The sequence below is a fragment of the Lytechinus pictus genome, chromosome 13 (assembly GCF_037042905.1).
Source record: "Lytechinus pictus isolate F3 Inbred chromosome 13, Lp3.0, whole genome shotgun sequence".
In the NCBI taxonomy this organism is placed as follows: Eukaryota; Metazoa; Echinodermata; class Echinoidea; order Temnopleuroida; family Toxopneustidae; genus Lytechinus; species Lytechinus pictus.
In genome coordinates this window covers 3,792,329-3,818,704 of record NC_087257.1, presented here as the reverse complement: position 1 = coordinate 3,818,704, position 26,376 = coordinate 3,792,329, and the positions used below count along the sequence as shown (strand labels likewise).

Sequence of the window (26,376 nt, the reverse complement as noted above, 5' to 3'; positions counted from 1 at the left end):
TCTTGTGAATCCTAGTAGATAAAAAGACGGCAGCGTAGTTTTCTGCATGTGACATTTTGCTGACGTTTCGTGTAATAGCATCGGACTCATGATATACATGAAGGTGAATACAAAAGCAGCAGCTGCCATCACATTGTAGGTTTTTCCCCCCCCAAAAAAAAAAAAAAAATCCTGCAATAGCACGGTGAAACTTGAGATAATTTCATCGTGTCAGTGTAAAAGCGCCCTTAATGGTAAAATATTTTTCCCACCGCATCGGTGCAGAAACGCCCTTATGCAATGCACTTATGCGTGCTGCTAAGGGCATTTTTGCACACGTACATGCAATGCGCAAAAGTGGTGTTAAGGGCATTCTTTCACTCACACAACAAATTCGGTGCTATTGGCTTTCTGCTGAAATGAAAGAAAATTGGGATGCAAAAATGTGACAACTAAATATCAAGTCTGTTTGCACAATTTATTAAATCATTTAATATTTGTAATTTGACATTTTTTCCAAACATGATCTCTTATATAACATCCATGACAATACCCATGTTTTGTTACAATAATGCTCAGTATTTTTATATTCCACAAAACATGACAGAAGGAAAAGCAAATTTAGTAAATGTCAACATTGATCTTCAGTAGCTTATAACAGTAGGTTTAACAGTTGCTTTTCACATAGTTATTAGTAAGTTTCTTAAAAGTGGGGCCATGTCATCTCTTACATACATAAAACCCCTGATCTCGTTGGTCAACGGTCATTCTTATGAGCAATAAATACAATATATAAAGATTTAATATTATATATTAATTGCCCCATCGAAATATTTAAACCACTGGACCATTTAATAAATTCATCAGGACTGTTATAAACCACTGATATAATGGCCTTTCATTGGTTGAAATTTGTCAATGAAATTCCACAGATATCAAGTTATATGAAACAGCACCCCGGCGCATTTTTTTTTCAATCATGAAATAGAGTGCCACTACATTTACTAAACAACTTAGAATCGCAGCTAATCAGCTTAAGCAAAAGGGGGAAGGATTGCACTTGCAGAAAATAAGAAAATTATATAATCAAGAGTCTACACTCCCGATCTAACTTCATTATATCATAGACCTCTTCCATGATGATATCTACATAACCATCTTGTAGTTTCTCTTGTAGAATACATTAGTTTACCTTCCGTTTTTTAGTCGAATAATCGTCAAGTCAAAGACATTTTTGATCAAGTTGAATTAATTTCTATGGTCCCAAGAAATACAACTTATGGGGCATTGCAAGAAACTTGCAATCAATCGCACGTCAACTTTGGGTCCCAAAAATCAATCATAAGTGTGACAATTAATTGCAAATTTGCACTCGATTAATGGTCTGCTTCTCACATGCTATAAGTGAAAGTGATCTATCACTTGAAAAATTGCAAAGAAAATTTGCGATAGTAAATATTTTCTTGCAATGTCCCTTTGGGCAGATTGACATGTATGGAATTTGCGGAATTTGGTGGATTCACAATATGGTGCGCCGTCTATCGGTCGCAGCGAACAGGCCAAATTTCTAACTTTGGGATCAACATCGCGCGCAGGAAGCGCACAGTGCTAGTCACTGTATCATATGAGAGTGGTGCTTCAAAAATGAAAACCATATTGCAATTAGGTGGATGAAGAATTCACCGAAAACGATCTAATTTCACAAAGAAATTTCTCTCGCACCTTTTGGAACCTATTAAAGGGCATAGGCCTAATTATGCAAGCCGGTCAAGCCACGTTGGCCACCACTGAACTATCACATGCATCCAAACACTATAGTACTAGCACGCGCAACAGATGTCAACTTTCGGCCTGTCCACTGCAACCCATAGATGGCGCATCGTATTTGGAATCCACCGATTGTATGTCTCGATAGACATTCCTTTCTTCTACTTCATGATTCATTCTTCAAACGTAACTATGAAACCTGCTCATAATAGCTCCATCAATTGAGATGATTCTACCTATGAGAACTTTCTTATCCAATATAAAATGCAATTTGTTTTTGGAAAAATCGGTCACAGTTGGATTGTAACTCATATAGTTGGGACGAGCTGAACAGTCCAATGAATCAATGGTTTCAAAGAACTGCAAACAGGTAAGAGGAAACGAAAAACAAGCACAAAAAGGAAAATGATAAATCCATTTTTACTCAACAGAAAGTGAAGTAGACAGGCCATTTCAGACAGAACCGTTCACACCCTTAAAATTCTGTACATGAAATAAAATTATAAATACTACTAACACTACTGTACAATAATACATCTTGTTATATACAGTTTAACGTAGGCACCCAATAACATTGAGTGCAACGGGACATTAATATAATCTTAAACAATAAAATCATTGATTCATACCATATGTGATACATTGCAATGATCTCTTTAATACTTAAGTGGAAACTTGGTATAAAGAGAACGGAGTCGTGTTTCACAAAAAGTTAAAATGTGCCAGAAAATCGCTTTCAATTCCCAATCGCATGTGATACATGCTCAGTGGATGCACATCATAGCATATACATCCATGAGGTTACGCATAAGATACTGTGTGCTCTTTGACGTTGAAGCAGGACTTTGAAGTCGTACTTAAAGGACAAGTCCATCCCAACAAAAATTTGATTTGAATAAAAAGAGAAAATCAACATTTTGCTGAGGTGGACTTGACCTTTAAAGATAAAAAAGGAGAATATTACCATTTTATTCATTGTCAATACACACCAAGTGCAAAGACTCTATTGTCATTTTCATTTTATTAGATCCCATCAAGTTGCTGAAGAAATTTTGGGTTTTTTCACACAGATCTGACAATGGCAAGCTTAAATAGCAATTTATCAATGCTAAGTTCTGAGTTTTAATTTCCAAAGTCAGCAGGCATATGCTGCAATTTAAGACCTTGAGCTAAGCCTAAATTTGTAATTTTTGCTGCAACAAGCGCAGCATACGTGCACGGCCTATAGTGAGTTGGGTAGTGTGACCTCGCCATAGTCTCAAATTTAGACACTGTTGTGACAACAGGAAATAGATTATGCCTGCAAACTAAGCAAGTCCATTCCAGATTAAAACCAGGTAGTCCTTGTTCAAATGTTATGGGGATGACAGAATTTGATAGATTGAGAGTTAAGCAATATTACGGGGGAGATGCTGGGAATGCATTATCTTTTAAGTGGAAGTTATTATTCTTAATTCTACGGCTTAGTTCAGAGTATATTCCTATTTTTTGACGGCTTTCATCCTACTTTCTAATGATTCACAGTTGGCCTGGATGGCGGCTAGGTTGGCGGCAAAGGAGTCCTTCAGCTGTAAACGAGAGAGAAAATAAGTGAAAAGGTGTGAAAATCAACGATATGATGTAGGGAGATAGTAACAGTAGTGGTGGTAGTGTATAGTAAGTATACAGATTATTGTCTACCTATATTTTGAATATAATATTTCATTCACCCAAGGAAGTTACATATTTGTGTAAGTTTTATGAAAAAGAGACATATAGAGGTGATTTTTTCTCAATAAATTACGATTTTGTAAAAAAAAAATATATATATATATATTTTTTTAATAAAAACGTATTTTTTAAAGAAAAAACGTACTGCCGTATTTTGGTTGCAAAAACGTACTAACTACGCCAAAAACGTACTGGTTGGCAGGTCTGCAGTGTATAGTAAGTATGCAGATTATTGTCTACCTAGAGTTTGAATAGAATATTTCATTTCCCCCGAAAGGGAGTTATATTTTCCCCAAGGGATTATATTTTGCCCGAAGCGCGCAGCACCGAGGGTAAATATTTTTTGCAGGAAAAATATAGCTTTGGAGAGGAGTAGAAATTTTATTTATCAAACGGATACATCAGGCAATATCTGTTATATCATAGTCTACGTAGATTTACCAGAGTCAGCATTTATGAAATGGCTCTATGATAAACTCCTAATGCTTGCCGCAGCAGCTCTGATCCGTCTACGTCAAATACAGCAGTACATATTAGAGCGTACATCAAGTAAATTACCCGATTACACAACTTGCAAGCGACGTTACCTCAGTGAATATATTGCCACCGTTTTACATACATCGCAATTATATTCACTGAGGTGACATCAAAACCTAGAATGTAACAATTGCAATTCTTGCAGCTATGGACACATAATGACGTACTGACCTATCACTGATTCCAATCTACATAACCCATGCAATACTTCAATATATTCACCGATATTATAAAGGACATACAAAAATATCACTTTACTAAAACTACATCCTGGAGTAGGCATGCACATATCGTCAGTGATTTTACACATATGAAATTTGGAAAGTCAATCAAGTTTAAGACAAGCTTTCAGAATATGTAAAAGAATACATAACAAATTTTGAAAATATGACCCCAAAATAAGGTTTAGGCCGGTTCGTAAAATCGGCGATGACATAAGAAGTAACGTAAGACCTTCCCAGGGTCAATATATTCACTGATAGAATGGACACATATTAGTTAGTATATCTTAAATAGTAGTAAATATTACCTGTTTGAGTAATGTATCTTGGCTTCCCATACTAGAAGTGAGTTGCTGCTGGGCAATGTCTAACTGACTAAGTGCTTGGCTGAATTGTAAAGCTGTCAATAATAACCAAAAAAAAAATGTAATCAATTCTATTGGTTAAATGTAGATAATTAGTGATATCTTGCAGCGACAGCAACCATCGATACATTTTAAAAAGAATTCAATGTATTTGATACATATGTTCAGATTCAGTTCAATTAAGATGCATGTAATCCAGCATAGCAGAATGGAACTGGGACTTTCTCAATGAGTCTCCACAATTCAACTTCCAGCAATCAAATGCATGATAATTATTCTTGCTTTATTTGCTTATATTTCACTTAAAGAGAAACTCTAGTAACAACAGAAAATAAAATGTACACAGAATTATAAAAAATAAAAAAAACTATAAATAAAGGATATCTGCCAAATACTTTTTTCAGGAAAATGTATATTATTAATTTAATTCAATTCAATTTATTTACACTCTCAATAAAAACATGAAAAACATACATAAGGTACATAAGTAAAACATTGTGACAACATACAAAAAACATATTTATGAGAATGAGGGGCCAACAAAAAGAGCAGATAGCCTTATTGAGCGTTGACCCAACAACTATAAGACAAAATCAATAAATATTTTTAAAAAAAGTTAACATAAATGAAAACATTTACTAACACATACATTCAAAATATATAGCGTAGTTATACAAGCAAATTAAGAATACGGTACAAACTTAAAAGAGCAAATAAAAATAAGAAAATCACTGAAAAATTATAGTGTGGTCCCACATGTGTTTCCTGTGTTAGCTACTCCAAGAAACGATGTGGTGATGAAATGAATATGATTTCAAGCAAGCCTGAATTATTTTAGTCAAACTTTCTTGTTCCAAATATTGAGGATTCTGGCATATGATCAACACTTTCGGATTTCTTCCAACCATTTCCTATCAAAATTAGATTTCTATACCAGAACTCAAAAACTTATCTTTAACACCTACTTCATCAGAAGTCTCTTCGCGTTTCAATGCAATAACATTACCCTGGCTTTAGAAGAACAGTTCATTTTGATGGTGACACAACATATGCTCCTGTGACATTTGTGCCAGTCTTGATATCTCAGAGGGCATAAGACTAGAGTTAGAATCGTAATATAGTTTTTGGTTCAGAATATTATAAAGACTACGATTAGGGTTTATTTAGTTTTGGAGGTTGGGTTTTACGTTTGACCTAACATGCAGATTTTCCATTGGAGCAATTAGAGTACCGAAGTGTGACGTCGCTGTCATGACAACGAACCGGCTGGTTCTAAACAGAGTCGCAGCTGACGATCGTCTATACACATTTGTATTTGCAAAAATTACCATCATTCTGAGGTTGCAAGTGATGATATTCCGTTAGCAGCCATTTTCTCCTATGAGAGACACGCTCTGGGTTCATTTGTTTAGAACCAGGCCACCATGTTACCATGGCAACTGACGTCATCGCTTAAGTACTCTATATCACTGGAGATAATGTCATGGAACCATGTTGACGATGGGATGAGACCAAAGCCATACATACCTTGTTCATGTAGCTCTTTGAGTGCCTGTAGTCTGTCTACTACTTTAGGTAAGGTGTCTGCTATACTATCCCATTTCTGAACCATTTCATAGAGTGCAGATATCTGTTAAGATCACCAAGTAAAATGTCGAGTTCATAAAACTTTGAATATTAAATAATAATTACAATGTTGCAATAAAATAATTTATTCATGATGAAAATGTAACAAGCTCTGATTGGTACAGAAGTCATTGCATCATCAAGACACTTGTTCTTTACAAAGGGACAAAGTCCAAATAATAATCAACATTTTTGTATGTCAAAACACAACACATAAGTCCCTTACAGGACCCCTAATGCACAATAGACCTCCTTGGGGGACAGTCCCCATTATTGTGGCCTACCTTACTATCCTTTCCTGCATCTTCCACAGCAGACTTTTTCTCCGAGACCTGGTCCAGCCGTTGGAGTAGACCCTGGATCCTGGCCTCAATGTTGTCCACTTGACCAATGTCCAAGATGGCTACCTTGGCTTGAAGTTGACTTACAGATTCCTAAAATAGTCAATAATCCATACCAAGTTCACATTCAATGACTTGAGTGAAACCAATCCCAAGGCGAAAGACAATGTGATGGGGGGATCACAAGGACATAATCAAACTTAACCCTAAATCTCCCAGGGTATTTTGATTCTTGTCATTCCCGGGGGGGGGGGGGGGGGCATTAAGGCCCCCCTTAAGATCTCAGCCGCGCAAATGTGCGATCACAACGAAAATTTGCATGATGGTAGAGAATGACGCAGTTGCATTGGCAAATTTCACTGAATTCATATATTTTTATTTTATATGAATTAATTATGCTAATTTATTCATGAAATCATACTTTTTGCTCTGATTCATTAAATAAAGCTCCTAGAATGCTATTTTTTGGTGAAAATATTGTTTATAGCATTCCTAACAATTGTGAATGAAAAAAATTCTGGTACCAAGACCAATTTCTTTTGTATTTTATTGTTTTTTTTTACTTCTTATGTATTTCTTTGTTTTTTTACTTTTTGTTTTTTTTATTGTTTTTTCTATGGAAATCGTTCCAGACTTAATTCTGATCATAAACAAGGCAAAATTTATTAAGTTTAATCAGTAAAAGTAGAAATAATGATACATTTATGAATTTTGGCTAAATACACAATTTGCATTGGATTTGTACATGAATCACGTTTATGAGCGATTTTGGGTCTGACATGCACTAACCTAATCTTGCGTAATGTCGTAACCGTGTACCCGGGCGTCGCAAATTTAGTCTCAAAATTTGCGCGAGACTTGAAAGTAAAAAGTCAGAGAGCGGCGAGGTCAAAAAATTTTGCGCAGCAGATATATCGCAAAAATTGTTGAGGGGGGGGGCCATTATGCCCCCCCCCCCCCCGGGAGAATTAGGGTTAAATTCTGAACTGTGTGTAGTATCTAGCAGACCATCACATTGGTCACATCATGCACATGACACCACATGGTATCCACCAATGAGATTTACATAGTTTATACATACTACAAATCATATGGGCATTTCCATACAGTAACCAACTTTTTGTAGGTCATACCCCCATTTTTCTCCATTCTTACTTCACTTTCTGAGCTGCTCAAGCTATGATAATTAGATATAATTTACAACATTTCATATGAACTGGATAAACATAAGACTAATCACTCCAGGAAAGTCCTAAATATACAGGGTTGGACAAACATACTATAGGAAATGGCTCATTAATCATTTTGACAGTCAGTGATGATGCATCATGCATCTATTTCTTACAATTAATTTTTTTATAAACATAGTTATAAAATATATGATAGTGTACTTACCACCAGACTCTTTGAACTAGAATCGGCTGTCAGTGATGCCTGCAATCAAATCACACAGAATGGTAAGGTTTATCTTATATATTTTTTTCTTTAATGACAGGTCCATTCATCCAGATTGGTTTTGCATTTATAGCAGTGAACGCTTCCTTGTCAGGATAAGACTAAAAGTATCTCAGAAGAGGAAATCATTGACTGTAATTCAGTAACATGGTAATAACAACTAAAGAAAGTCATCCACATTCTGCTTTACTTGACCCAAGTATAGTGAATGTGTATCTGGCAGGAGTATTCATTTGATGCACCAGGGGCCCGTCTTACAAAGAGTTACGATTGATCCAATCAATCGTAACTTTATGGAAATCCAAAAGTGTCATAATTTTTTCTACAGGAAATTTGCAAACTGTCCTTTGTAAACAAACAGAATCACACAGAATTTTCAAGAAAACAATGAATGCATGAATATACACCATAGCTAGAAAATATTTTGAACAAACATGCATATTAGACGTTGATGTTGCTGGCCGTCCATAATTGCGATTGATTGGATCAATCAAAGCCCTTTGTAAGACGGGGCCCTGGATAGTGGCCCAGCAACTGCCTGCGTAAAGACGACAAGAAGCTCCTTGAAGACTCAGCAGCGTGGATAGGTGCATTCCGTCATTCTGTGGAGTACATTACTATTATCATTACAATAGGTACTTTTCAGTACAACGGATAATGTAACATGAAGGAAGCTTACAAAGTACAATGTAGTTGGTAGGGCCAATTACTTGGCACCAGACTTCTTCAATGAAAGGAACACCTGCCATTTCCTACCTCAACCCCCAAATACTCCCTCCACCCCACCCCCCCCCCCCACACACACACAATAAATGTGGGAATCATAGTTTGCCCAGGTGTTTGATAATAAAGGGGGGGAATAATAAAATGTACAAATACATACTTTGTGAATTGTAAGAAAGTTGTAAAAAAGTCATTATTTATGACAGAATCAAATTGAAATAAACTTACAAGCTTTTGTGGATCTTGACCAAGCATGGCTTCCAATCTATTCAATCTTTGCTCAAGTTCAGCTCCCTACATACATGTAAAGAGACAAAGAATAAGATTAAGTATGTACAACACTAAGTAGAGTATCAGCAGTACTCAAATGATTGGAATCATCATCATCACCACCAACACCACCATCATCATCATCATCATCATTATCATCATCATTATCATCACCATTATCATCATCATCTTCACCATCATCATCATCATCTTCACCATCATCATCACCATCATCATCATCACCATCATCATCACCATAATCATCATCATCATCATCATCTTCATCATCACCATAATCATCATCATCATCATCTTCATCTTCACCACCATCATCATCATCATCACCACCACCGAAATCATCACTATCGTCATCTTCTTCTTCTTCTTCTCCATTATCTTTACCATCATCATAATTATCAACTCCATTATCATCATCAACATCACCATCATTTATATACATATATATATATGTGAGCATTATTATCATTATTACCATTCTCCTCCTCCTCCTACTTATCATACACGTACCTTCATCATCATCTTTATCACCATCAACATCACCATCATCATCATCATCACCACCACCATCACCATCAACATCATCTTTGCCTTGTCAATCTTGGCACCGGCAAACACACACCTTTGATACTTGATTGAACTTGTTTTGTTCAGGTCTATAGTAGAGTTCATAGGTGACATGCCCATCTTTACTCTCCTGTGTCCCCTTCTTAGGAGGGGTCGACGGTTGGCTTGCTTCTTTCTTGAAAGCATCCAGCTGGTTGAACAGTTTCCTGTTAAATGACAATAAAAATTAAATAATAATAATAATAATGGATATTTAGAGGCGCTAAAAACAAAAAGTACCATAGCGCGTATAATGTATGAACAATAATTTAACATGAATAATAATTAAACAACTACAATATTCAAGATAAAAAGGGAAATTCATTATTGAGGAAAAAGGTATGTCTTAAGGGAAGATTTGAAGACAAGAACAGTGGAAGCATTTCTTATTGAAAGAGGGATAGCATTCCAAGTCTTGGCAGCTGCTACAGCAAAAGTTCTTTAGAAGACCATTTCTTGGAGAAATAGAATTTAACTTTAGTTGATGGGATTAAGATGATTGAGAATATGAATGAGAAAGAAAGAAAGGGTCAACGGTCACACAGAAGTCGTGCGCACCTTACAAACACCACCTTGATAATATAGTCAATGGGTGATTTCAAGTCCAGTGTTGGGCTGTTGGCATTGGTGTTGGTGTTGGAATTTGGATTGCTTCCCCTAGCTCCGAAATCTATTCTGAGTTTGTAAAACTGACCCAGATCACATTATTGACATCTTAAAAACTAGTGAGTGATTTTTCAGGAACATCTTCATTTATTGCTTGGTGTTATACTCGTGTAAAAATTGACCTAACACCAACACCAATAGGTTAACACTGAACTTGAAATCACCCATTGATTACTAGTTACATGCTGAACTGGGGTGTGTTTCATGGAGCACCAGCCAGTGGTTTTCACTGACAAATCTAGTCTGAGCCAATCAGATGCAAGTATTTCAGTAGCTTATAACATTATGACATTCATGAAATGGTCCCCAGGTAAAAGAAATGGACATACTTTGGAAGTGAGCCTTGAGGATCAGCAGCTTCTATGACAGACTCGTTCCCCAGGACTTTCTCCAGATGAAGTCCATAGAGCTGCTGCTGTAGCACACCGATATCTTGCATCAAAGCGGCTGGGGATGCCCCTACTCCCGAAGATGCTTCCTTGGCTGTTGTCTATTGAAGTTGGTTCAATAAAAATACATATATCATGTTAAACTCAGTTCTCTAGAGTTGAAAAAAAATCCTGTGATTTAATAAAACTGGTGATTTGCATGTATGTAAATGCCTTTGTAGATATGGCAGGAATATTGTCCAATATGATTCCTATTTTCCATCATAATCATAATTATACTAACCCCCCCCCCCTCCATCACAAAAAAAAATAGATAGGAAGAAGAGAGATTCACCCAAAAAAGTAAAAAAACTTTCCTTGTAAATTCCAAATACCCCCATGAATTGTTACTAGGCCAATATAAAGTGCAAATGACCCCAGTTATTCATAAAATATTATTTTCCTCGTAGTTATCATTGTCAACTTCATCATGAGATATTAACACAATAATTACATCAACATCATCTTTATCATTACTTTCGTCATAAACATCAGCATCAAAATCATTTAAATCGAAATAATCGCCGCCATTCTTTATACTCCTCCTCCTCATCACCATCACCATCATTATGATTATAATCATTATTGTGATATTCATTCTCCTCCTCCATAATACTGAGGTTCATCCACGATGTATAAAGGCTTCTTCCAAAGTTGGTAAAAAAACTTGAACTTACATTATTCAAATTCCAAAACATTGAACTTATCATCCCCAATAGATGAGTTTCACATAGAAAATACAATGGAACTGAATCGAAGCCAGCAATAGAAAAGAAGTTGCTTCACGACAGGGACATACTGACCTGTAGTTTCTCTACATCTTGACTTAATTCTCTGATTTCATGTTGTAATCTTTGAAACCTCTGCACTGGTGTCTCCCTGGCTTGATATCCATCTTCCAACTAAACAAAAGAAAATGACAGAAAGAAAACAAATAGTGAGTAAACAGAACACAGAGGGACAGGGAAAAAATAACACAAGAGCGCAAACAAATATGTCAGTGTGATGTAGAGTATGGACTACTTCTCCATTTGCTCTAATACACAAATACTTCAATACCATATTTAAAAAAGGTTTTATACAGATATTTTTCTTTTTCAAGGACATGTAAATTGAGATGTGTGTCATACTTTACCATTCCTATTTTAAAGGAAAAAGATGTTTACAAGGAAACCATTAATGTATGATAAGTAAATACTCAGTAGGAATCCTGTTTTACTGAACAAAGTGCTCAAAGATGTGTTGCTTGATCTACTACTCCAGTTCCCATCTCACAAATAGTTATGATTGATCCGATCAATCTCAAATATATATGGAAATCCATCAATCTCATATTTTTTTCGTCAAGAAATTTGCACAATGTCCTGTGTAAACAAAGAGAAGCACAAAAAAAAATGTCTAGAAGACAATGAATATATGAATATTCATCATATCTAGAAAATAATTTGAACAAATAGGAATTTTAGATGTTGCTGGCTTTCCATAATTGTAGTTGATTGGGGGTCCGTTGCCGAAAGAGTTGCAATCAAATGCAACTCAAAAAATCTTGCGCAACTCGGATTTCAGCCAATGAAGCACCCGTATTCGGGACTTGCGCTTGATATTTTGACTTGCGTTTAAACGCAATTCTTTCTACAACAGGCCCCTGATCACTCTTTGTAAGAAGGGGCCTAGGAGAGAGAAGAAATGGAAAAACAAGCAGAACAGGCTCATGGGGGGGAGGGATGATACTTACGATTTCATACTCGTTCTTATCGGCAATGTATCCTGTGCGTCTGGCCTGGCTGATTCGATCTGAAAAATCTAGAGAAAAGAAAAACATGTACTTGTTAGTTTACCATACTCCTTCATTGATCATGCTAAATCGCTTTAGGTTCTCTGTACATCTTGTATCATAAATCTAATGTGGTATAATCAGAACTTCCATTAAATCTAGTTTTCATTATAGAAATCTGTCTTGGCAGTCAACTCTGTGATGTTTAAATCATTAAAGTCAAATGTATCATGCCATTATGGTCTGCTTTTTGTTTGGGGCATACAAAGTCCATGGAATGAAGCATCGCGATACACAGAGTATGTGCAAGCACACACTACATGTCCACTATCCTGGTGAAAGACATTGGGTGATTTCAAGTACTGTGTTCGGTGTTGGTGTTGAGAGCGTAAAAATGCTGCTGAACTGAGCTCCAACAACAAGCTGGGTTCAGAAGAACGATACCAACTGCATGATCGATAGCTCATGACGTCACGCGTACCACCTGATCATCTCAACTTTAGACGGAATCGGAGAGAAATAGTAAAATCTCATCCTACAAAATGAAAAGGCTAACATCACTTTAAGGATCCAAGAGTAAATATCATTGTCCATCAAAATGTATAAAGCTCTAATGATTTGCACTCTTTTGAATTGTAAGAGCTATTTTGACGGGGATGTTTCATCATGTTTGCCACCTGCTCGTGAACTTCAGACCCCTAACACCATATATAAAATCAAGATTTGGTGTTGGTGTATGGGTTAATCACATAGATCATCAACACCAGCTGTAATTCTCGGTTCAGCAGATGACGTGCAACATCAGTGCTCAACACGAACTGCCAGGAACATGTCATATGTTCCTAGGTCAATCCCACCACCAGCCTAGCCCCTAGTAACAGAATCTCATCACTACAGTGAAAAGGCCTTATTTGTAAACTCTTTACAAGACATTAATAAAAAGTGTAGGCCGACTGTACCATTCTCCATCGTAACCTAAAATTAAATAAATTTAAGGATAAAAATTCTTGATATTTTTTCATTGTTATTTCTACTTACCAACTTGTCCAGCAAGAATCTTCTTGTCCTGGAATTTGTTGAAAGCCTCTTTAGTATTGATGGTCAACCTTTCAACGGATTCACTGCTTAATTCCGCCTGCAAGAGATTCAATATTTTCATTTAAAACAATGGAACATTATCCGCGATATGTTCAGCAAATCTAATAATCATGTTTACTACTTTGTGAAATATATAGAGACAATATAGTATTTCATTACATTAAAATGTTATTCCCCGAGACAAAAGAAACTTCCCAACAGGCATATCATGCCCCAATCTATGACTATTCCCCTTTGTAAAGCTACATACTTCAAATGTTTATATTTGAGTAGTATGTGTAGGGAGTGACGCATTACCTCCAATAAAATTCATTCAGTGAGAGGCCAGACAGAAAAGAGAACTTTATGTGTATTTGTGGAACTTGGAATGACAACTTCTAGGATGAAAAATAACAAAATATACAAGTATTATAAATCAATTCTGAGTTAACCACGTTTGGTTACCTTCAAGTTTTCTCAATGATAGGACTGAGCATTCTCTGTTACTGATTTTAACAAAAATTGTAAACTTCCCATATCATTTGGCCAGTGGGGGGGGGGGAGAATAGTGAACTTATTTTAGAAAATTACACTGAATTGAATTGTACATGTTTGGGGTTGATGAGCACAATTATAATAATATAAGCAATTATTTATTGGAAATGTTTTGGGAACAAACTTACGATTTCACGCTGTTGGTCATCTTCTGGTAGATCACTCGTCTCATAAAGATCTGGCTGGGTGTCCTAAATAGGGGAAAACATAGATTTCTAATTATGTCTTAATTTCTCTTACAGCCTGTATGACTAGAATGGCATGCAGTTCAATCAATCTGGATTCCTAGTCCAAAATAATCACTTCCTTGGTTTCAAATGATTGTTTGCTTGAGCTGCTAGCTGATGTGTAACTGTATAAGTATAACAGAATCTGCCCAATCCCATACATTAAAGGGCCCAGCCACTGACAAATCATGGGGAAATTGAATCAATATGAAATTTGCAAAAGGCCAATTGACTTGCATAATATAATTTGTTCGTCGTGAGCGCCCGTCGGACTAATGCGATAAAAGTTCGGACAGCACGAATTTGACCGAACTCGTGATGGTTATTTACTTTGGATCATCACAGTTCCAGCTAGTTTCCAACAATCCCAATTCCTAGACTCATAGCAGGTCTCTTGATTGTAAACCAAAATAAATAACCTCTGTGAAGTTCATGTTTCAAAGTGAAAACACGCAGTTTACTTCTGGTTGGCTGGTCTACTAACTATTGCTCTCCTATAGACCTCCCAGACATGCCGGCGTCTATTACATAACATCCCCAGGCAGGCAAGCCTCCGAGTGAAAGACTTGAATCCCTCCTTTTTTCTGAGATTAGCCTTGATTTCCCCATGTTTTGTCAATGAAAGGTCGCTTTAAAAGGTCCTTCCTAGTCCTTACCACAATTTCAATCTAGATCTAGGTATATAACATAGATCTACTCATGAAAAAACACTTAACTTAGTCAAAGACAGTTTGAATTTACTTAAAGTTATCAAAGATTTTTTATCAATGTAACTAAGTAAATTCAGATAGGCCTAAGTCAGGGCTCCACACTAACCCTTTTTTTCTACTGGTCCAACCTATTCATGTCGGACCAGTAGATACCCAGTTTTTCAATTTTTTACTGGTCCGAACCTAAAATCTACTGGTCCCAAAAAATAAAGAAAACATTAAAAAAAGGCGTGAGTTTATTTTGCTGTCCTTTCTTGTTACCCCCCCCCAAAAAAAAAATGAAGGAATGAATGAATGAAAGACAAAAAGAAAGAAAGGAAGAAAGAATAAAAGAAGTGAAGGAAGGAAGAAAAAAGCAAAGGTAAAGAAAGGATGGATGTGAAGGAAGGAAAAAAAGAAAGAACTAAAGAAAGAAAGAAGGAAAGGAAGGAAAGAAAGAACAAAAATAAGAAAGAAAGAACGAAAGAAAAAAAGGAAGAAAGAAAGAAAGAAAGAAAGAAAGAAAGAAAGAAAGAGAGAAAGAAAGAAAGAAAGAAAGAAAGAAAGAAAGAAAGAAAGAAAGAAAGAAAGAAAGAAAGAAAGAAAGAAAGAAAAAGGAAGAAGGAAAGAAGCAATAAAACAAGAAAGAAAGGGTAAAAGGAGAGATGGAAAGAAGGAAAAAAGAAAGAATAAAAGAAACGAAGGAAGAAAAAAGTAAAGAAAAAATGTGAAGGAAGGAAAAAAAAACCAAAGAAGGAAATGAAGGAAAGAAAGAACAAAAGAAAAAAAAATGAAGGAAAGAAGGAAAGAAATGAAGCAAGCAATATAGAAAGAAAGAACAAGACAAAGTAATGAAAGAAAGAAGGAAAGAAGGAATAAAAAAAAAGAAAGGGTAAAAGGAGAGATGGAAAGAAGGAAAACAGAAAGAAAGGATTGAAAGAAGGAAGAAATCAAGAAAAGGGAAAATGATAGAAGGAAAAAGGAATGTTGGGAAGGAATAAAGAAGGAAGGAAGCAAGCAAGCAATATGAAAAAAAAGAAAGAAAATGTAAAAGAATAAATGAAAGGAAGAACAAAAAAGAAAGACCAAACTTCAAAGAAAGAAAGGAAAGGAAGCAAGCAGTAAATAAAAGGAAGAAAGAAAAGGTAAAAGGATAGATGGAACAAAGGGGAAAAAGAAAGAACAAAAGACAAAGAAGAAAGGAAGGAATGAAAAAGAGAAAGGGCTGAAAGAAGGAATAAAAATAAGAAAGGGTAAAGAAAGGATGGATGGAATGAGGAAAGAAAGAAAGTAACAAAGAATGAAGGAAAGAAAGGGGAAAAGAAGGAAGGAAATGAAGAAAGAAAGAAGAGATAAATATAGGATGGATGGACTCAAGAATTAAAGAAAGAAGGAAATCAAAAAAGAAAGAAAAAGAAAGAGCATTAGAAATAGAGAAAAATATTAACAGGACAGAAAGAATGAAAGAACAAAAGACAAAGAAAAAGGGAAAATTAAAAAGAAAGACAGTAAAAGAAGAGAGGGAAGAAACAAAGAAAGATTGAAAAGAAGGAAAGAAAGATTGAAAGAAAACAAAGGAAGAAAGCTAAAACTATCATCATAAATAAATTATCAGTTTCTTTTTGGCTCAATTAAAATATACTAGTACTAGCTACGAAAGAAACCAAGTGTATCAACACACACACAGATGCATATGTGGGGCTATCATGTATTCAGACGATATCACTCGAAACCCGATCTCTTTGAACTAAAACAGAAGTGAATATTTCTCCTTTTACTGCTTACAAATGACAGAGTTACCCCAATTTTGGCAAATTTTTAGGAAATATGGACATTATAAGAGCTTTTCATTAGTGTGAAATGTGAATTTTGCCAGTTCTGTGAGAGATTTCTGCCAGAGGTTAGCCAAGCTTCGTTCGTGCAGCCAGTAGGAAATTTACCATGTGGGCTGTGTGGCTGGCTAGCCACGTGTACACTGTATGTTACCCTATCAAAAATTGCATGCGATTCATTCTGTGTGTGTTCTGTGTGTGAATGCCAGAATTTAACGGGAGGAAAATGGTTCGCAATTTGAGTCATGGAATATTTTTCATGTTTATGTTGGACTAGCGAATTTGACCATTTCTGAAAAAGTTACTGGCCCAACAATAGTTTTTATTACTGTTTATGTCGGACCCATAAATCTTGCTATTTTTGGAAAAATTACTGGCCCGACAATGATATTTTTTACTGGTCATGTCGGACCAGTAAATCTTGCTATTTCTGAAAATCTACTGGTCCGACAGTGATTTTTACCGGTCTGGGACCGTCGGACCGGCGCTAGTGTCGAGCCCTGCCTAAGACTAAGTCTTTCCGTATTTCAAATTCAATCAATCTCGAACTGGGCTCCAGTCCAAATTCAACCCCATCATTATGAAATTGCTAATAAGGAATAAAGCTGCTATGCACAAATGTTTATCAAATATCATTTTATCATCCACTCTCACGTTTGGCCTAACACTTACAATGCAAGCCCAGCTCATAACGTTTAACTGGACAAAGGCGTGCCCGTGATCGAGTTCCAGCGAGCGCCAAACCATGGAGCCCCCGTCCTTCCCCGCACGATTCATCCAGTCATCCCCCACCTAACTCTCGTCCCCGCTACCGGGTTTCAATATCCCAAACCGAGAAAATATCGAAGCAAATATATTTTAATTCACTAATATTTATGTTACATATCATATATCAGCACATACGTATCAGACAAACAATTAAGAAAATATTACATACTTTGCCTAAATCTATACGAAAATGCAATAAATGCAGTAAATACTTACGATTCCAGGAAGGTTGGCATATTTCGGATCCGCCATTTTTCAGCAATATGTTAATATTCCGCGCGTGAGAGCAACTTTCGTTGTGGATTCTCATACGTGCGCTCTTGTATCATTCTCATATCATGTCATGGAGCTATGTCTCTCTGCCTCATCAGGGAGTCTCATTACCCCGGCCCATTTCACCTTCGCCCATTGGTACCCTTTGACTCTCTTATGATTTTTTGGGCAAAATTCACCCTTCGCTCGGGGAGTAGGGGTTCTGAGGGGGCTGAAGCACCACAAGATTTTTCTGAGGGTGCTATATCATACACCATAGGCACCCCTTCCCTGGAAATTATGTTTTTAGAGCGTAAGCTTTTTGGTTGTTGTTGTCCAAAATTATCTTCACTTTGGAGCGACAACATTTTTTTTTGCTTGCAAAATTCACTTCAGCATCCAAAAAAAAGTTTCACTAATCAGGGGCCGCGGAACCGGGGGGCTGGGGGGGCTTCAGCCCCCCCCCCCCCCCCCCCGCCCCCACTTTTTTCCAAAACCGTGTACAAAAACGTAAAAATTACCATATGATTGTGATTTTTAGCATGGTCAGCCCCCCCACTTTTGGCTCAGCCCCCCCCCCCCCCCCCCCCCCCCACTTTGAAAACCGTTCCGCGGCCCCTGCTAATGAAATGAAGGTAATTTTGGTCCCAAGTACTCTTGACAAGAAAAAAAAGATGGTTTCAACACAAAATGTTGGTAATTTTCAATTTATTTCTCCAAGTTTACACACTTACCAGAATTCCATGCAGGAGGTGCTACTTATATACACGCAGCACCCCTGGGAAAACCTATAGCTTGGGGGAGAACCCCAGCTTCCCAGGGCCATGCATCTTTACATAGAATTCATAAATATCATTGGAAAACTTTCAATTTATTTTGAATTCCTGTAATTATCTTCTAAAACTCGGGAGAGGGAGGCTCTTCAAAAGCTCAGACTCACTCAGATGATAGTCGCATTATCTTTGTCCACACTTCACCACTCCTAACGCCATGGGTCTTTGTGAAGATAGTCATTGCAAGGCAGGGTTCCATGGTGTAATGGTTAGCACTCGAGACTCTGAATCTCGCGATCCGAGTTCGAATCTCGGTGGGACCTCATTTTTTATCTTAGACTTTTTTCAATTAATCAGGTAATCACCGGATAATCATGCAAAAATGCTCTTCACTTATTCTTATATCAAATAATAATTGTACACTGTAAAAACGCTGTTTAAAATTTTAAGCAGGTTGTCACTCTAATAACTATTTAAACTTTTTAAAGTGGTTTAAAATGTTTAAACAATTACAAAAAAGTTAAACAACTTTTTGTTAGAGTGACAGGCTTAATATAACGTGCTATTTTTTTAAAATCTCCGACCGTAGTAACGTATGCCTCAGCTAGCAATCCATAGGTGTATAGAACTAAGCAGCATGCACACTGTCTAGAATCTTCACTTGGGCCGAATAAAAAAAATCACTAGATGAAAATAATATTATGCTATTTGTTCGTGTGTTTTTTTTAGGGGGTAGGCCCTATTTTCTACCTCTATTTTTTACCTGCCTGTATATTCTTTGGATTTTGTCCCCCATTCTTGTTTTGGGGTCTTTTTTAAGATGCCCCTTTTAGGTTTTCGCGTTTCGGGTTTTAAGCCCGTTTTGAGAAAGCAGCTTATATTCTATTTAATAAAATGAAGAACGCACAAACTGACAGAGAGATAAAGGAAGTGAATGTAAAAGATGGAAAGGAGTTCAGGAAAAGGGATATCATTTACATTTTTCCTAGACTGTGGGACGAACTACCTCGGGACTTGCGCATTGACTTTGTACTCTCTAAATTTCAGACCTGGCAATACAGGCTGAAAAGTCATATCTTCTTCAATTAACTTTATCTTTTGAAGTCTTTGTTTAATTTACGATAGGTTAATTTAATAATTACGGTATGATTTGGAATCATTCATTCGTATACTTTTTTTTTACATTCTTGAGCCGAAACTATAATTTTGATTATACTGCTTTTATGTCTCTGGAGTCTTTTTTCTTTTGCTTTTTTCCCCTCTTTTTCCTGCCATTATTTAAACATCTTCTGGACAGTTCCATCGCAGCTTCTTTATTATAATTGTGTATACAATTTAATATATGAAGTACTCGTTCTTTAATGTGTTTTCCTAGTTTCCTTAATCGCCTGAAGCCCACTAAGCCTATGTACCTATTCACTTCTTTTACCATGTTTTCTTAACTTCTATATACCGGTCAACATATATAATTTTAGACATTCTTGTCAGCTTGCTACTACATGTTCTCATTTTTTTTTCTTCTTTTTTCTCAGTTTTATACTTCATCGTTTCAGTTTGCTTACTTTACATTTTATGCAATAGTTTTTAAGCCAGAATTAATTCCTCATGTTTAAGCTCAGTATCGTGTCATGACCTAGTGTCATCATACATATTAGTTTCATGTTCTCCTTGTACTTTGTTTTTGTTAGTTGTTTAGTTTATGAAATGTTTTACATTTTACATTTTATTTACCTTCATGCTATATCTTACAGGTCTTCTATGTGCACCAGTTGGTCGGGAAGAGGGACCATTACGGTTACAGTGATTAAGTTTGCTTTCCTCTTCCCCGGCAGCCAACTGATGCATTCAGAGGACCGCCAGTAAGATTTTGCATTTATAATTGTTTGTGTACTCATATTTACATTGTTATATTTTGTGTGAATTGCCGAATAAATAATAATAATAATAATAATAATAAAATACCTGAGGAAGAAAAGAGAATAAAAGCAAAGCAAAAAAACACACGAAAAGATGAAGAGGAAAGGTATCATAATAGGGAAAACTGTACCACATTTCCTTCCATGATTATATACTTATTATTTTAAAATTGAAATAATCCTTCAAACCGTATCTTTTTAAGGACTCCCGAAAAGTCTTCGGAAATTAGGAAAAGTGGAAGCATGTACTGCCCAATGATCTATCTCTTCAGATGTTCAGATTATATGATGACAGTCTCATTATCTTTCTCCAAGCTTCACCAATCCTTATGACATGGGTCTTTGTGTGATTTTTTTTAGTAAGTCAAGGTCCCATGGTGTAATGGTTAGCACTCGAGACTCTGAATCTCGCGATCCGAGTTCAAATCTCGGTGGGACCTAATTTTTATCGTGTAATTTTTTCAAATAATCAGGTAATCACCGGATAATCATGCAAAATGATCTTCACTTCTTATTTTAAATAATGACTGTATCAATCTCCGACCGTAGTAACGTATGCGATATGCATCAACTAGCAATCTACAGGTGTATAACTAAAATAAATAAATAAAAAAGCGAAAATCGGATTAGTTCTTGCAGCACACTATCTAGAATCTTCACTTTGGAAATAAAACAATTCACTTAATGAAAATGATATTCTGCTATTTGTTTGTTTGTTTGTATTTTTGGAGGGGTATTTTCTCGTATTTGGTTTTGTTTTATTATTTGTTTTACCCGCCTGCCTACTTTTCGGATTTTGTCTCTCTCTTTCTTTATAGGACCTATTCAGGTTTTGAGAAAGCAGTTTATATTCTATTTTATGAAATGAATTAGAACTCACAAACCAAGGGCATGACAGAAAGATAAAGGGAGTGAATGTAAAAGATGAAAAGGAGTCAGGAAAAGGGATAGAATGGGGGAGGGAGGGGTATAAAAATACCTGAGGAAGAGAGGGTAAATAAAAACAATAAAATAGAAAGAAGAAGAAAAGGGGTATCATAGTAGGGGAAAGTGTACCAAAATTCGTTCGATGATTATATACTTATCGTTTTGAATTTGAAATTATCCTTCAAAAAGTTTCTTTTAAGGGCTCCCGAAAAGTCTTGGGGAAATATAGGAAAAGTGGAAGCATGACTGCCCAATGATCTCCTCTGATGTTCAGAAGTACATCTTTCTCCAAGCTTCACTCATCCTAATGCCATGGGTCTTTGTGTGAAGAGTTACTGTAAGTCAAGGTCCCATGGTGTAATGGTTAGCACTCGAGACTCTGAATCTCGCGATCCGAGTTCAAATCTCGGTGGGACCTAATTTTTATCGTGTAATTTTTTTCAAATAATCAGGTAATCACCGGATAATCATGCAAAATGATCTTCACTTCTTATTTTAAATAATGACTGTATCAATCTCCGACCGTATAGTAACGTATGCAATATGCATCAACTAGCAATCTACAGGTGTATAATTAAAATAAATAAATAAAAAGCGAAAATCGGATTAGTTCTTGCAGCACACTATCTAGAATCTTCACTTGGGAAATAAGAAAATTCACTTAATGAAAATGATATTATGCTATTTGTTTGTTTGTTTGTATTTTTTGGAGGGGTATTTTCTCGTATTTGGTTTTGTTTTATTATTTGTTTTAACCGCAAGCCTACTTTTCGGATTTTGTCTCTCTCTCTTTCTTTATTAGGGCCTAATTTAGGATGCCCCTTTAAGGTATTTCGTGTTTCAGGTTTTGAGAGAGCAGTTTATATTTTACTTTATAAATGAAGAACTCACAAACCCAAGGGCATATGACAGAGAGATAAAGATGGTAAATGTGAAAGAGATGGAAAGGAGTCAGGAAAAGGGATAGAACTGGGGAGGGGGCCATACCTGAGGAAGAGAGGGGAAATAAAAGCAATAAAACGAAAAGAAGAAGGAAAAGGGTATCATATAGTCCGCCAAAGTTCTCCGGATCATAGTCATGGTAGTAGGGGAAACTATACTAAATTTCCTTCGAGGATTATATACTTATTATTTTGAATGTTAATTTTGCCCTATCCTTCAAAATGTTTCTTTTAAGGGCTCCCGAAAAGTCTTGGGGAAATTAGGAGAAGTGAAATCATGTACTGCCCAATGATCTATTCAGATGTTCAGACTCTGATTACAATCTCATTATCTTTCTCCAAGCTTCACCAATCCTTATGTTATGGGTCTTTGTGTGATGAGATATTCTACGTCAAGGTCCCATGGTGTAATGGTTAGCACTCGAGACTCTGAATCTCGCGATCCGAGTTCAAATCTCGGTGGGACCTAATTCGTTGTATCTTTTTTAATGCATGTAATACCCTTTTTACATTATTTTAGCGTTTGTGACATATACGTTACATACGTAACTTGCCCTAATTATATCTTGAAAAAGAGATCCTTTTAAAAAAAAATTGGAGGTGGGGGTTACACATGGTATCCATTCGTCAACGGATGTGCCTCCCCCCGGATTACAAACAGAGGCTTGAACCCCACTTGTTGTGATTTCATTCTTGCCACTCCTCAGCCCCCATATATATGCGACAGGTATAGTCCCGAGCTATATGTTATCGGTAGCAAGTCATTCCAAGATTGGGCAGAGATCTGCCCAAACACAAATTTTATGTTAGGAAGACTGTCCTGACATCGTATTTTAAAAAGCAAATAATCATCTTGTTTTTTTTTTGTAAACTGTGAGACTGGCCCCTAGGTCATATGTTGATGATTTTTCATAAAGTCCTCCTTTCACGAACGACTGAGGATGTGCTTTAATTGCGCTGAATGAGATACCCAGATTTGCCAGCCCTTTCAACAGAGTGGCTGTGAACTTCCAATAAATGTTTTCAAATTGTGGCCAATCATACATTTTCCATACAATAAACTACAAAATAAATAAAAACACGTGGCGTCATCGATTCTTGATGCGTTGATTTAAAATGAATATCCACTAGATTAGAATCAGAGAGAAAAATTATTTTCGTTAAAAACTGCAATAAACACAATGACAAATTACTAAATACATAATAAGTAGGCTCATTCATATGTTTTTAAAACATTATTTACAGGATACATTTACATGATTTTAAATATGAAATCAAGTCTGAAATGGAAATATTCAGATATTCTTTACTGTGCCGGCTATTTATTGTATTTTTCTATATCGCTGGGTTTTCCCAGGGCATTTTTTAGTGTATGCAATCATGGCGATGTTAGAGAGGAACATGACCTAATACGTCATATTTAGGGCTTTCTTCCATTTTCTACACATTTTCCTCCTTTTTTAATCATAAGGGGGGGGGGGTCAGCCACTGCCCCCTCTAGCATCGCCCCTGAATGCACATGTCCTATTGCTTTTATTATAATCAGGAATCTTGTGCACTCACAACAACAGAATCGACTTGTTAAACTGTTACTGTTAGCCTATTTTATTCGAAATCCTTATGTACAAACCTTTGCTTACAATGCTGTTGCTTTAGCTCGAGCCAATTGAATTTATTTGAATTTAATAACTTTATTTTCAATAAAAGATTTTTTCACTACCATGTACAATGTATATACACAGAACAAAAGCAAAAAAATGTGATAGCATGTCAACACTAAGGAAATTACTTTAACTCAGGTATACACTATTCACGCGAAATTTACAATACAAAAGGATTTGAATAACAAGTCAAAGTTAAAGTCTGATTTAAGAACCTTCTATATTTTAAACTACTTATATTTGGTTGTATAGTTTCGGCAAAAGATTAGTAAAGGATCGAAAGCTGGTATGCATGTGCAATTGAAAGTAAGGGATGTGCATAGTGAGGTGTGTTTGTTTCAAAACACCTCTAATTAACATATATGTATAGTCAAACTTTAACTGCTGTGATTATTAAACAATCAATTGAAAAAGAGTAGGGTAAAACTACGGGCGAGACAGCATTTGATGTCGTGTAATGTACCCAATCACCGAGCTCGATCGGAGCGTATGTCATGCTTGTATAAAAGGCGATAAACTCTTGCTAAGGGAAACGCAGTATTCAGTTTGGGTTATAATTGACCTTAGTTTTTATTTCAATGAAAATTAATGTCCCTTTTCTCGATAAGAATGAACACAGTTCTCAGAAAAAATGTCGGTTGATAAACATTACTATGAAAAATCATTGGCGGCAGAAGCCAAACATTTTAGGGGGGACCACAAAAAAAATTTGACAAGCAAAAAAAAAAATATATGGTTATCAACCAAAAATTTTAGGGGGGAGACGCAGAACAAAAAATTGACAAGCAAAAAAAAAAAAAAAAAAAAAAAAAAAAAGGTAATCAACAAAAAATTTAGGGGGGGGGGGCCGGGGTTCGTCCCCCCACCTAAAATTTAGGGGGGGAAACGTCCCCCCGCTTCCGCCGCCTATGTGAAAAATACATAGAAAAAATACATTACCCTCCCCTCCCCCCTCCTGTTTATCAAGTACTAGTAGTAGTAACTGAATTAACTTGCATCCAATAGGTCTTGTTGGGCATTTGGCGAAGAAATCCCTTTCAGAGAAAAAAAGAGTATTGATTTATTTGAGAAATGGGGGCCATAGATCGAGTTGCAGTCATCCATAGAGCTGCCATCACCCATAGACGTATATAGACAGAGTTAAAAACTCCTCTTCTTTTATCTCCAAAGATTTTGTTTCGAAATTCAAACCAGGAGGGGCGCCAGGGCTGACAGCAAAGGGTGCATGGGTGATTCATAGCGCAGCCTTCGAAACGACGTGTAACGCGCTCGTACCGTAACACTCAGCGCGCGTACGTCGCAGAAGAAGGGAGGGTCACTTACTCAAGAGTTGGACATATTTTGCCGGTATTTGGCAAATTCCTTACTTTGTAATTGTAAAGGATGTAATATTTCACATGTTTAGGAGTCACTTGTTCGGCACAGGACATACAAGGACCAAAAAGTAGTGATTTTGTGACCGGATTCTTCATTAAATTGCAATTTACTGTTTGATTCGTTGTACGTGCTGTCACCCACACGACGTGTGTTTTTACCGGCGCCTCACTACAGCTAGTACCGGGTGCACTCCGGCCTGCCGTGCCCGTCAGAAAAAACGGCATCTCATTATCTCGTGGGCACGTACCGGTACGACATGGCATCATCCATGATGAAGTGAATGAATAAGACGACATCTTCAAGGAATTTCAATCTTGAACATTTTATCTTGTCAGGGATCAGCTAGAAATCAGACATGGCCGATCCAGCCGAGTGCAATATCAAAGTGGTCTGCCGTGTGCGGCCAATGAACGCATCTGAACAGAACACTTCTCACATCTGTACAAAATTTGTCAGTGAAGAACAAGTTCAATTAGGTGTAAGTATTAACATTCATTAACACACCATCTATGATTAATTATAAATGTTTTAAAGGTAGAACTAAAAAGACTCTGAGACTGCACTGAGTGATAGTAGACCTGACACTGACAGTAATTTGATTAGAGGGTCTAGATCAAGATTCTAAATCTAGTCTAGAGTCTAGAGTGAGTAGGCCCTAGGGCTAGACTATGTCTAAACTCTAATGTTACTGCAGTGTAGACGTGTCAGCGGCTCAGCGCAGTGTCAAAACTCTTTTTCGTTCTAGATTTACATGTAGATCTACCTCAAGTTCTTGTAATTGTGAGCAAAAGATTTAACTAAGTCTTTGAATGTTAGCAGTCAAGCTTTGCTTTCCATTTTGCCTGAAATTCATCAGTTGCTGATGTTGTGTTTGTTTGAATTTATGCCCCCCCCC

The 26,376-nt window shown here is 36.5% G+C and overlaps 1 protein-coding gene and 4 non-coding genes across 5 annotated transcripts; 4 read left to right on the top strand and 1 right to left on the bottom strand.

Moving 5' to 3' along the window:
• Nucleotides 1–443: 443 nt before the first annotated feature.
• On the bottom strand, nt 444–17,941 carry LOC129274927 (dynactin subunit 2-like). Its single transcript, XM_064108417.1, has 13 exons — nt 17,851–17,941; nt 14,247–14,309; nt 13,525–13,621; nt 12,448–12,515; nt 11,516–11,614; nt 10,614–10,774; nt 9,635–9,785; nt 8,953–9,018; nt 7,942–7,980; nt 6,490–6,639; nt 6,107–6,209; nt 4,523–4,614; nt 444–3,314 (listed from the first exon to the last, which is right to left on the bottom strand). Exons 1-13 carry the CDS (start codon nt 17,884–17,886, stop codon nt 3,228–3,230), a joined length of 1,212 nt encoding a protein of 403 aa, XP_063964487.1. The 5' UTR covers nt 17,887–17,941; the 3' UTR covers nt 444–3,227.
• A 969-nt stretch (nt 17,942–18,910) lies between these two features.
• TRNAQ-CUG (transfer RNA glutamine (anticodon CUG)) lies at nt 18,911–18,982 on the top strand. Its single transcript has one exon. It is a non-coding gene; the product is annotated as a tRNA-Gln (tRNA).
• A 1,961-nt stretch (nt 18,983–20,943) lies between these two features.
• On the top strand, nt 20,944–21,015 carry TRNAQ-CUG (transfer RNA glutamine (anticodon CUG)). The gene has a single exon. It is a non-coding gene; the product is annotated as a tRNA-Gln (tRNA).
• Nucleotides 21,016–21,848: 833 nt separating this feature from the next.
• Nucleotides 21,849–21,920, top strand: TRNAQ-CUG (transfer RNA glutamine (anticodon CUG)). The gene has a single exon. It is a non-coding gene; the product is annotated as a tRNA-Gln (tRNA).
• Nucleotides 21,921–22,839: 919 nt separating this feature from the next.
• On the top strand, nt 22,840–22,911 carry TRNAQ-CUG (transfer RNA glutamine (anticodon CUG)). Its single transcript has one exon. It is a non-coding gene; the product is annotated as a tRNA-Gln (tRNA).
• Nucleotides 22,912–26,376: the final 3,465 nt, after the last annotated feature.